The 13,770-nt window shown below is 36.1% G+C and overlaps 1 protein-coding gene across 2 annotated transcripts in view; it reads left to right on the forward strand.

Moving 5' to 3' along the window:
• Positions 1–1,125: 1,125 nt before the first annotated feature.
• The window catches only part of LOC145662564 (transcription factor YY2-like), a 74,450-nt gene continuing 61,805 nt past the window's right edge, over positions 1,126–13,770 (forward strand). For both annotated transcript variants that reach the window (XM_081728250.1, XM_081728249.1), the window contains exons 1-2: positions 1,126–1,608; positions 10,791–10,947. In XM_081728250.1, coding sequence (XP_081584376.1) covers positions 1,152–1,608; positions 10,791–10,947 — 614 coding nt within the window. In that variant the 5' untranslated portion in view covers positions 1,126–1,151. The remainder of the gene's footprint in view (positions 1,609–10,790; positions 10,948–13,770) is intronic.

The raw sequence follows: 13,770 nt of genomic DNA on the forward strand, positions 1-13,770 counted from the left end.
CTGAGGCAGGGACCCAGGGGCCAAAAAGTGTCCTGAAGTCACGCCAATACTACTACAATGGTTAATAAATCCACGGAATATAATAAAATTATAATTAAAATTAATACTCACTGAAAAAAGGCAAAAATTATTTTCCTTTAACCTTCGAGTGCTAAGATGATTTTTTAAACTGATGTTGCTACAATGGATGAATTTTCACCCAGAGTATATTCTTTTCTAAAGTAAATAATGTTGTTCAGGGAAATGGATATCCGTATTCAGCTCCCTTTTTGTAGCCTATAGTTCTTGGCATTTGCTTCGCGGTGGGCTCCCAAACCCCGCGGGTCTCCCCGCACTGCAGGCCCCTCAGTTACGCCACTGAGTTAGCCTGAAAAATGAGAACTCTGGTTTAGATAGGCTAACTAGAATTAACAGCATTCGTAGCCTACGTGCTGACAACACATCATCAAAGCAGACTATTATTCTATTAGACATTCCACTTTCAAAATAGTGAGAACGAGTTAGTGCCCACCAATTGTGGCTTTTGAAGGAAGTCGCATTAATATTTTTTATTGCTTCAAACGAAACGAAAATTAACTCAATACATTAATTCTTATATACAAGAGTCAGAACATTAGGTAAGAGTTCTTCCCTTTGAATGCAGCTTTGTATCTATCGATGGGGCGTTCCTCAAGAGCCGCCCCTGCTGTCACTCAATCTGAAATGGGCTCTCCCTTTTCATATACATATATATTTTTTAAAAAAACATTAACTTGATTGCATTAATAACCGGTAATTTATAGGACATATGGCGAGTTTTAATAATATTTTATACAAGTGATATTTTAATTTTCCGCTACGATTTTCAATCCGAAGTTTAGGTAACTTATGAAATTCGACTAAGTAGACTTACTATAAGAAAAACGCTATCCTATACTAACGGAATGAACTATAAATAAATTTGAACCTATAACAGGTAATTACAGAGCTACTGTAAACTTAATACACATTTAAATACCTCTTATTTTATTTACGCGTTCTGGTTGTTTACATTTGTACTTGAAACTACATCGACCGCCATCTCTCCTGAAACATGATTTGCTTAGCTCATGTGATCACGTGATCCAGCTGGCTGCAGTCGCAGAACAGTGGACGGCCATTTTGCTTTAAACATGGCGTCATCAGATGTTATTACAGAAGTGGAGATTCAACCTGAAATACAAGAAGTTGAAATCGAAGCAATTCCCGTGGAAATACCTGTTGAAACTGTAGAGACTACTATTGAAGGTGTTGACGGACAGCCTATGATAGCATTGCAACCTTTACCAGAACCTGGTCGAGAGGAAATAATTCTTCAAACTCAAGAGGAAGTGGTTGGTGCGGACCCTTTATCTGCTTACGATCAAATTCCAGTTCCCACTGAAAGTGAAGTTTATATAGAATCAAGTCCAGGACCATCTAGAAGAGGTGCAAAAAAACCTAGAAGAGGGGGAAGAATACGAGTAAATGATCATCTCGGTGAAGTTGTGCCTGAAACGAAAACTCGGAAATGGGAACAGAAACAAGTGCAAATCAAGACTTTGGAAGGGGAGTTCTCTGTTACTATGTGGGCTTCAGGGACAGACGACGGTAAGTTTTATTCCATACTTTATCTTCGTGTGATTAATACAACAATAGACGTAGGTCGCTGTTTGTTTTGATAGATGGTGATGTATATGTCAATTCACTCTGCCTGTGTTATTTTTGGCTCTTCTGTGAGTGAAAACGTCATCGCATGTACATCCGGGTGTGCGGATCGATACTCGGGAGGTCGACTTGTATAGTGTAAAGTTTATAGCGTATTGTTTAACATTTTCTTAATGGAAATAAGATGTAAATACGGTTTGTTTTGATATGTTGCCGGCCATGAACGACTCGATGGGCGCAGCCATATTTTGCAATATGGCCTCCTGAATATTATGGCGGAGGGCAGCCATTTTTGGTTAGAGACTAAGGGTTCGTCGTATAATTATCCCTAGAATTAAATGTGGTTCCTATTGAAATGCCGAATAAAAATATACAGTTTCCAATAAAAGTTGTTCCCTTCGGAAATGCCCATAAGAACTGCTGAACAAGATATCTTTGGCATGCCTGAAGGGGTTCCAAAGCGTCTTTGTCCTTGAAGGTTGCTGATGAGGAAATCGATCGGCGGTGGGGCTATTCCAGAAACAACACAACAAACACACTGGCTTCTGCTCGGCTGTAGTGCCCAATGACGTTATTAGATGTTTTTATTTATTTTCTCTTTGCAGGCTCATGAGAAATATTAAGTGCCAGTAAAATGTGCTCGTACCGTTAAGTAAAGTTAATTATTATGAAATAATAGAGCACTGATCCTAAGAAAAGATACGGCATACTGAGATAACTGCTATCTTTCTAAGTAAACGAATTCATGTATTCTATAGCCTTATCTTGCTCTGGAACTTAATTAATTAAAAAAGATATAGAAAATGGAAATGTACGGATTTACTTCCGGTGCGTCACTAGAAAGTATTCTTCACTAATCTCCTCCTTGTTGTCTCTTAAAAGATTTCCGCTAAGCGACATGAAAATATATCACGCACTATTATTGTATCGCCGGACCACACGGAAATAAAAAGATATATGATTTAGTTCCCCGACCCACCCATAAAGTACTAAATTGTGACCCTGGCTCACTTGTTCGAAATACAATGTGGACGTATGGCAAAACTAATCCATAAAACACACACAAACTTGTTCTAGGTAGCCTATAAAAAGTACGAATGCTATTTAGCCAGGTCAGAGCAGGAGCGCAGTAGGGGGCCCGAGCGGAGCGAAAGTGTACGTTCATAGTGAGCAGGCGTGTCAGCGGCGGTGGGTATACGCATAAACGAGGGTAGTGATGAACTACCGGTATGTCAAAAATGCGTCTTATATGCTGCATGGCCTTTTTTGGGGAGGGGGGAGGATACTAAATGCCATCCAAAGTACCAAAATGTACTAAATTTAGTTTAGATGTTCCTCTTCTTATTCGTAGTTTCGTTTCTTTTCTATAATTCTTTTCCGCACTTACGACAGACTGTTTGCCCGTATAGTATTCCGTGTCTTTCACACAATTTCAACGACTAACACTTCTTATTTTTGTATATCTCGATAAAATTCAAACAAAATATGTCCCAGTTTTCTGTTATTTACTCACCATTTCCTCACTGCCTTTGCCATACATCAAAACAAGTGTACCTCTCCGCCAAATAGTCCCTTCCTCCTCCACATACAGTGCCGCTTACAACATCAAAAACAAGCAACAACAAAAAGTATTTTCTTATCTTTAACTGTTCCCCTCATCTGACTTTCACCCATTCTTCCCTACAAACCAAACTAATTCTGCAATTCATCTGCTAATCTAAAATTGGTTCGGAGATACAGCATTAACCTATATATCACTTGGCGTTGATAAAATTCAAGGGACCACCAGAAGTAATTGTTGTAAATTTATAATTCTTTTATGAATTGCGTATAATTACAGCTTCAGGATATGTGGCATAAAAACTACGTTGGAAAAACACAAATCAACCTATGCTAAGTGGCCACTAAAAACTACATATGCTATCTAACTGAATCAGAGCAGCGCAAAGATGGTGCATATGCGTGCAATCGTGGGTAGTGAAACCAAGTGGTTTTTATAATGATACGAGTTTCAGTAGCACTTGTCATGGTTTCATAATAGAAACGCTCCACTTGTAAACGTAAAATACAGGTTCTGCACGCTATGCAGAAATATACCGCCGGTGAAAAATAAGCATCTAATCAAGTCATCTTTCGTATGCACTCACTTGTTTTATCTTTCGTAAAACACTTCTACTAATTTTACACCAGTAACCTTACACTTGTAAACCTTAAATACAGCTTTATTATTTTGTATTGAATTCTGTCACCTGCGAAAGTTTGTTCCTTATGAACATGCAGGGTCCCATGGCAGAACATGCCGCGATCTGCGATGTGAACGCAGAAAATTTGCCGCGCTTGTGCAGAAAAATTGCCATACGAAAACATTATAGCCAACATAATAGTGTGAAAACATGCCTGCTATGTCTAGACGTCTTAAGTGCACGAACGACATGCATAAATATAGTTCGAACTATTTTTTACTTCGCGTAAAGCGTATTTTTAACAATTACAAGTGTTTCTTCTGCAGAAAATTTTTGAAGAATTCCTGCTGAAATTTTTTGACTTACAAAAGCTCATCGCAAAAAGACAAAGAAACTTCTGCCATCGGGAGGCAGGGTTGGCAGATTTAAAGCAGCTGGTAAAAAAAAGAAAAACGTTCGTAAAAGGGTGTGTTCGTAACCTCTTGATGAACACATATTTGTGGGTTATCAAGTTTCACTCCCGTATATTGTTCAGACCTATATTCCCCATTCATTATTCAAAGAGATTAAACTACAGAAGTTTTTTTAAGTTTATGAATGTTTCTCTTGTGATTTTTTATAGTTTGTTATTATTGCTATGCAATTGCAATCGAAGAAAATTCTAAATATTGTTTCGTTTTAATAATGTTTACTATTGATAAAATACATCGCAATACCGTAGTTTTTTGGGAGGGGTCATACAAACCTCACGAGAGGCACTTGTTGAAATCAGAAGTATCTTTGGTATCTATTTATGTATAAATGGGTTATAGCCAAAATGGACTCAAATAATTCGTATCTTTATTCACTTTTCTTACTGATATGCTAATTAAGTCGAGGATTATGCTGATATACTCAGTGGTAGAGCGTTCATTTCTGGTGTTTGGGGTCCCGAGTTCGATCCCTGCCCCCGCAAAGTAAATCTTCTGGTGGACAAACACCGTGTGCGTGGGTTTCCTCCCACTTTCTTCGTTCCACCATTTCATTCATTTCTCATAATCACCGTCTCCTTTAGCCTAACGGGCATAACTGTGGGACATAAAACTCAAGGATTTCATTTCATTTCAAATTAAGTCGTCGTATTTCTTTAACTTGGACTAATAAAGGTCGTAATAAACTAACTTGGACTAAATTAGTTCTGTACTCTGCAGTATTTTGAAATTGTCCATATGTAATTCTGTACAATGTTGTCACTTCTGCAACTATTAATCTTCTTGTCCATCTGAAATGACACTTGATAATTATATTAACAAGTATGTAAAGATCAGTACAACGTATTTTTATCAGGAATCCTTCGTGAGTGAGTCGGCAGACGTATCGCATTTGTGGCCAATTAGTCCCGGTTTCGAGTTCAAATGGAGAACAATTTCTATCGGATGTAAGCCGAAATGCCGTTTGGATTCCGCTTTAAGCTTATGTGACCCCTTCCAGCAGAACCTGGTTGTTGCATAATAACACCAAGTAGAAACAAACTTACTTCTGTCCATATGTGATACAAATACATCGAGCAAATTATTTAAACCAAAAAGAAACTTTTTTTTTTTTTTTTTTCAATAAAAACCATGGTTTTTACCAACCCTGCGAACATGGCTTTTCATGCAAAGTACATGTAAATATTTCAAAATATGGTGCGCCAACATTAGTTCCAGCACCAGTGGAAATATACGTAAAATGATGAGTTGAAAATCCCTTTTACTGTAACACAGTTTAGTTACAATTCTTAATTTTAGTATGTTAAGATTTTCCTTTAAGTATTTTAGGGTTTGATGTTGAAATCTACTTAAATTTGTTGCTGCCTTCGTCTGAATAGCCCTAAAGGGTTGCGTTCATGACAAAATTATATATATATTTGCAAAATGTGAATCTCACCTTGCACTTTGTTGCATTGTGAAGTTGTTAGATTTAAGAAAACGAAAGAATTAAATATTTTTATCATTTCAGTTTGCAATCTTGTATGTACGTACGGTTCCAAACCGTGTAAACAAGATTCTAGAACACAGGTTCCCCTTCCCTTTTGGCTATAATAAAGACAGAGAACAACGTGCCCTGCAGGGCTCTAACCCGCCTTCACACGCTAACGCTTTCTTTGTAGTAATATGTGGGTTAATTGTTAAACTTTGGTAGAAAGAAACCAACCTAGTTACTAACCTATATGGGGAAGGGGGGGGGGCTGTGTTCTTGAACCTTCCCGTAGGAAAAGAGGTAACAAAGGTTCTCAATGTAGGGTGATTAATTAGGGAGAAAGACGCAATTAAATTCTGGACTAGGTGAGTCAGCGTATTGATGCTATACTAGGTAAACAGGCAATAGGGCATAATATGACAATGTTTCAAGCTCACTATATTGTTAACTAACCTAGGTCATGAATGTTGCTGTAATGGAGGAAAATACAAAAATGTAGAGTGGAAGCAAGTAAGAGGGTAGTTGCATCTAAACCAAATATTATGAGCAATTTTAGGTATTGTTCGTGACAATTGTGGTTCAGAATTTGCACAAATTTCATGAATTAAAATTATAGAAAATAATAGAAGTACTTATGCATTAAACAGTAAAACAGAATCATTTAAACGTTTGAAACTCTATGAAGGATTTAGAAAGTACAAGAAACGAGCTGGGTTTAACATGTGCCCCTCCAGTTTGATGCCTATAAGAATGCATTTAAAACATTAAAAAGTTTCAGATAGCTTCCTCATCTTGCAAATAGTGCCAACTGCATATAATTTCTCGCATTAAACATAACTACTCCTAGTCTTACAGAACGAAACACTCCATCACATAAGAACTCCAAATCACTCAAGCTTACTCACCTAAAGGTCACGTAAGAACTCAAATCACAATTTCTTACCTCCTTTAAATTTTCAAATTTTTTAGTAAAAACTGAGAGACACCATCAAAACCCATAGACTGCATCTGTGGAGAAACGAATTAAGAACAGAAAGATAAAAACCAAATTGTATATCCGTTCATGTTTCACATAGCTATATTTCCTTTACATGGCGATCTTCCCTCGAATATCAGATATTTGGAAACAAAACGCAAATTAAAAGTTACGTTTGAAAATTATTTATCTTTCAAGGAAATGAACAAAACAAGTAAGGAAGCCATATAGTCCAACCAACAGAAAATAAAATGCATATAAGCAGCAGCAATGAAACTGGCTGGTTTCCTTTTATTTCAGTAGCTTTTTATCTAAATACCATTATTTTCGATATTGTTTTCTTTCAGTTTAAGATGAAGGAAAAACCGTTTCAAAGACTTTTATGATTGTTGCTGTTCGTAGATCAACCATGGTAATGATTACTGTTGCTACTAATCGCATTACAATACGTTGAATAGTTACGAAGGAAAAATATTCCCAAGTATAAAGAGTGAAAAATAGGAGATGAAGTAATTTTTTTTTTACCCACAGTACTATTCATCCAAAAGTTAGTCTCTTCATACTGAAACAAACTTTCAAATGGTACCTTGCATATGTATGTGTGACGTACACGAAAAGGGAAATTTTAGATAAGCTGTGAAATTTCCCTCCACAAACTCCTTTCGGGAAGTTTTGCACATCCCTAGACTGACCCTGTATCATATCTTCCAGAGTCAGGAATATCGGATTGGGAGAGAAACGTTATAATTACTTTCGAAGAGATCGCACTATCCAAACCAAGGAACTTGCACGCCAATCTTTCTTATAAAATACTACGCGAAACCCTTCAAAATATTTCTAATTAATTTCCTTAATTAAGATAATAAATAAAGCCACAACATGATATATATAAATACAATAAACGGCGTTGGGTCGCATTCATTCTGATAGAATTATTTATTTATGACTTTTCTTTTACGTGGCGAAGTCATAAATAAATAAACTCATCCATTTCTGGATCAGTTAATACATTTTAAATTGTTACAAATTTGTATAATGCAGGGTTCAAACTGACTTTGAAAGTCAGAGAAGGTGAAGATTGTGAGGGAAGTTTTTATATTGAACAGAGGAATACGGAAAATGCAATCAAATATTATTAAACTATACAGAGTTCCTTAACCGTTGTAGCTGGTTACAGAAGGTATGAAGAATACTTCAAAGAATCAATGCAGGTTTAAATGAGAAGATAAAAAAGCTAATTGTCTTTAGAAATAAACAAGCTTAAAGAATATTAAAGGTATTAGAACTGCACACTTTAAAACAACAACAAATTAAGTAAAAAATACAGATGGTCTAGAACAAAATAAGTTATGTTTCTTGGTTGTAGATAATCAAATTAAGTACGTCAGATTTGGTGTACATGTTTACTTGTTTATGTTTGTTGATGTATTCAGAATGCGAGATACGATATTAGTGTATAATTATAATATGTTTTAATGTATTCCAAATGCAGGAACCTCGACTCATAATAAATATTTATATTAAGAAAGAAAGATTATGCTGTACGAGCAGCGCCTTGGGCGTTGTCTCTTGTCGATTCCCAACCCAGCTGACATTCCATTCTTCGTTAAGCTTGGCTTTACAAACCATCGGGACTAGCCAATCATCTTAAGCGAACCCAGAAACAATAGACTCAGCACTAATCTCGGTCAATGTCGGTATTTTATTTCTCACTCTCATGCCGATGGGGGATAAACTTGGACACGCTTCGAGAGTGTCAGTATTCATTTCAAGAATCCCTAAAATTATTGAATCCGACACTAATATCGATCTTTTTCGACTTTTACATAACTTATCACCCCTTTCTACCCCCGCAGCGGTGGTAAGAATGTCTTACATCCACAGTACGTCACTGAGAGTGTCGCTATTCATCTCAGCGACTCTGAAATCTATGGATTCAACACTAATTATCTGTCTTTTTTTTTTTTTTTTTTTCAAATTATTTTTACATGTCATCTCCTTCCATCCGCTAAAGACATCTTAACAGTGTTTGTTTCCAGATTGCAAGTGATAATGTGTATCAAGCATGAGAAATAGCTCCAGATATTCCAGAATTTAGCTGAAACATACACACACATACATGCATCCACCTATATATAATATAGATATGAAATGCCCCTTGCTGTCCTTTAAAACAAACATTTTCAGAAATGGTTGCACATGTTTTCTTTTACTTTTATTGAGGAGTTTATATACAGAGTTTCATACTTGGTGGGATGCTTTAGGTAACTTGCTAAATATATATATATATATATATATATATATATATATATATATATATATATATATATATATATATAAAATATGTGTGGGTGTGGGTGTTTTTTTTTTCATATACATTTTTCATTGATACATCGTTTAATGCGTGAACTTCATATTCATACGCTGTACTGACTTTTATAAACATCTTTACTTTTTATGACTGTCATATGCTTTACCAGGGTTGACAAAAACCATGATTGTTATTGAAAAAAAAAATGGTTTTTTGGTGTAAATAATTTGCTCTATGTATTTATATCAAATATGGACAGAAATAAGTTTGTTTCTCCTTGGTGTTATTATGCAACAACCGGGTTATGCTGGAAGGGGTCACATAAGCTTAAAGCGGAATCCAAACCGCTTCACGGCTTACATCTGAGAGAAATTGTCCTCCATTTGAACTCGAAACCGAGACTAATTGGGCATAAATGCGATACGTCTGCCGACTCACTCACGAAGGACTCCTGATAAAAATACATTGTACTAATCTGTACATACTTGTTAATATAATTGTCAAGAGTCATTTCAGAAGGACGAAAAGATAAACAGTTGCACAAGTGAAGGCGTTGTACAGAGTTACATATGGACAATTTCAAAATATGCAGAGTACAGAAGAACTAATTTAGTCCAAGTTAGTTCACTACGACTTTTATTAGTCCAAGTAAAAGAAATACAAGGACTTCATTTTCATATCAGTAAGAAAAATGAATAAAGATACGAATTATTTGAGTCCACTTTGGCTCTGACCCATTTATACATAAATGGATACCAAAGATACTTCTGATTTCAATAAATGCCTCTCGTGGGAATTGTATGACCCCCCCCCCCCCAAACAAAAGTACGGCATTCCGATGTATTTTATCAATAGTAAACATTATTAAAACGAAACAATATTTAGAATTTTTCTTTTGATTGCAATTGCATAACTAATAACAAACTTTAAAAAAAAAAAAAAAATGAAAGAAACATTCATATATATATATAAGTTGCTTTTGTAGGTTAATCTCTTTGAGTAATGCATGGGAAATTTAGGTATGAATATAATACGAATAATACACGGGAGTGAAACATGATAACCCACAAATATGTGTTCATTAAGATTTTACGAACACTTACACTTTTACGAACATTTTTCGTTTTTTGGTTTAAACCAGTATACCCTGGGCTTTACCCACTTACTTTTTTGGTTAAATTATGACTCCCTCCTGCCCCTTAAGATATGCATTTTGATAAAAGTGACGTGATAAAAACCAGTTCGAGGTAGGTGATAATTTAATCCAAGCAATTATTTCAATCGGATCGTGATACGATCACAAACAAGATCAGTTCCATTTTTACATAATAGTTTCAGAAAAATAGAAAGAAGAGCGCTAGTTGGCTGTGGGAATGGGGGAGCCGATTGCTTTTTTTTATTTATTTATTTATTTATTTTTTAAATATCTAACCATAAATGATAGCGTTCTTGGTGTTGCGACTCAGGGAAAATTTACTTACTTGGTCGTATAAAATCAAGGAAATCATTATCAAAATTTCAGCGTGAATCATGTAATTTCTTCGACAAGTAAACCTTGTATAGTGTTTGAACGTAAAGGGGATGGATTTAAGGATAAGCAAAACAAAGAACCTATTTTTTATTATTGCATATAGGCTATTTCTCTGAAAGTATAATTCCAAGTTGTCATTTATAAAGATGATAGTTAATAGCTATATTCTTATTCCTTTTAAAGAGGATGCCAACTTGAACGAGTCCCTTGTCCTGGATGACGGGAGTAATCCTGAGCCTGACCCAGACTACACGGAGTACATGACAGGGAAAAAGATTCCACCGGGAGGAATTCCAGGCCTTGATCTCAGTGATCCGAAACAGTTAGCTGAATTCGCAAGGTATGTTGGGCTCATGCTTGTTTAATGCCAAGGATTTGGCATACCTGTTTGAAATACTGTCGCAATTACAATAGTCATTATAGCATTGAAAGAAGACGAGTTAAAAACACAAAACGTAGTAGAAAAATTAGTTTTTTCTTGCATACGATTTTGTTATCAAGGCGAAAAAAAAAACTGTGATGTCCATGAAATCAGTATATGTTATAGAAGAGTCACAATATAATTATTATTTCAACTTCGACACGAGTTTTTAATTTCAGTTGTTCAGATACATTTCTTTTTTATTATTAGTGTTGTTTTTAGTATATTAACGTGTTAATTAGTTTTGAGTGTAATTTGACATCTTAGTAACTTTTTTAAAGCGTTTTTTAAAAATTTATATATCCGTTTAACGTTGACATTTACTGTATGGCGATGAATATATTGCTGTTTTTTTTATTCTTGTTTTGTTTATTCGCAGTGAAATGGTTGAGAATTTACAATAATTAAACTGATACACTTGTGTGTTCGTTTAGAATTTGCAAATAAACATGTCGGATTTAGTGATTTGTCTTTTTTTATTATTATTTATTTTGCGTACGGTATTAAGAACAATGCTTATGTTCAGAACACATTATGAAAGTTAATTCCTGCAGATTATCACTTACTAATTAACACGTTACTATTCTCTTTCATTTAAAGCTTACTTATTTGTAATTGTTTACAGTTACACATTTTTTCGTGGATTTGTTTTTAACACATATTAATAAAAAGTAGTCCCAAGAGAGAGAGAGAGAGAAAAAAAAACGTTTGGAGTCTTGCTGAAGTGTTATTCTGAGTCGTGTCGATATAAGACGTCTCCATACCTTCCTAAAATTTTGTTTCTAACACGTATAGATAAAACCGTTCTGTGTATAAAAAATTTCATGTTACACGCCAATCGGCGTATATTGTTTTGCTTCACTGCGATGGTTTCAGTTGCCTTTATTGTAACCTACCCTCAGTTCTCTCAAATTCTTGTTTTACTTATTTCAATATATCCATTGACTTATCAAGTAAAGTTTCAGTATGAGTGCCGTTCATTCTAGCTTTGGAACCTCCCCTCCCCCCAAAAAGAACTGACCAAAGCAAATCACTTTTAAAAAATAATAGTGTTACAGTTTCATCAGTAAATAAAGCCTTGCAAATAATAATAATAATAATAATAATCAAGCCCTTGTAACGTCGTTGCTATTCATTCAGAACGAGTCATAACATGAACCATAATATCTAACGTTAAGATACTTCCGATGTTCATTTTCCTGTCCATCTCCGTTGTGCTGTATGTGTGATAGAAACTTCCAAATTTTGGATGTTTGTAATACTATAACATCCTTAGTTTGCAAAACGCCCCCCCTCCTTATAGTTGCTTCGTTGAAAATTTCGCTTTTCTCCCTATTTTGGTTTCTCCGTTATGACGGATGTTCCAGATAAATTGTCCACCCTGTATATGGTAACCAGAAAAGTTCTTTCTGTTCTAGAGCAGTGATAAACTACTAGCAACACAGTGAACTGTACGTATCTTTAGGTTTCGAAGTAATCTTCATCAGCATCCAACACATTTTGCCAGCGTTCCTGCAGCTATACACAATATCCTGGTCATAAAACTTGGCAGTCGTGGATGCAAAGAAGTCTGTATGTGCGTTCTGGTAGTCTCTCTTATTTGCGAATGATCTCCCACGGAGGTGGTTGTCGAGGGAATGAAACAGTTGGTAATTTGTTGGCGCAAGGCCTGGTGGATATGGTGCACTGCATAGTGGCTCCCAGTCAAGTTGCTGCAGGGTCTCCCGAGTCCTCTTTGTCACATGTGGCTTGGCATTGTCGTGCAGGAACAACACACACTTGTGATTCACCAATGCTGGCTCCTGCTGCAATATACGGTGCACCTTTTGCAACTACTGAGACTAGAGGTCCGCAGTGGTCTGACCAGATGGAAGGAGCTCGTAATGACTTGCTGACAGCCACCATACAGAGAGCATGTCCTTTCATGGGTGCAGGGGTGATCTTGACGTGTTAGGAACAGTGTGTCTTGTACGTTTCGGAGTCGTCACGAGTGAGCAAAAACACTTATGTTGCCATGAGTGAGCAAAGACATACAGGTTGCCACTGGTTGATCCTTGTTTCCTGCCGACAATGTGTAGGGTACCCACTTGCTTAACTTGTATGACTTCACTATCCCATGCAGGTGCAATCTGACTGTTTTAGTGGAGTCGGCAAGTTCATCACACGTTAGACCGCTGCTCTTCTCTGTGGTTGCTTTCAGGGCCTCGTCATCCAGCATATGTGATCGTCCACTGCGAGGTTCATCCGAAAGGCTCACAACTCGCGAACGGAATTTCTGGAACCAATGCCTGGCGGTGCGTTCGTTCACAGCATTCTTCCCAAATGCCTGGCATATGCGGCAGCTGATAGGTCTGCCATGACAGTTGACTAATCATTATTCTTGAGTATTCTACAAATACATTTTGTGAATGAATGTTGAAGTTCTTGGGGGTTTCATTGCAATGATTGTAAGTAATTGTTTTAGTGGAATATCCGTAATGAAGATATTGAAAAGTAGCATGAAAAATCCACTCGATTTAATACTCAGAGGATACTCTGACGAAGATCCACATTACATGTAGCATTGGAACAATTAGGATTTTATAAATAAAAATACGCAAAGATACGTGGAAATTATTTATTTGCTTGTTTTGATAAATATTTAATTTCTTTTAAAAGGAAACAAATATGCAGGTTTGAGTCAAATCAGTATTTGGATTGGTGCCTGATGAGGAAACCAAGTGTCATGTTAGTGTGGAATTC

Source organism: Thermobia domestica, chromosome 10, assembly GCF_964235325.1.
Source record: "Thermobia domestica chromosome 10, izTheDome1.hap1.1, whole genome shotgun sequence".
Lineage (NCBI taxonomy): Eukaryota > Metazoa > Arthropoda > Insecta > Zygentoma > Lepismatidae > Thermobia > Thermobia domestica.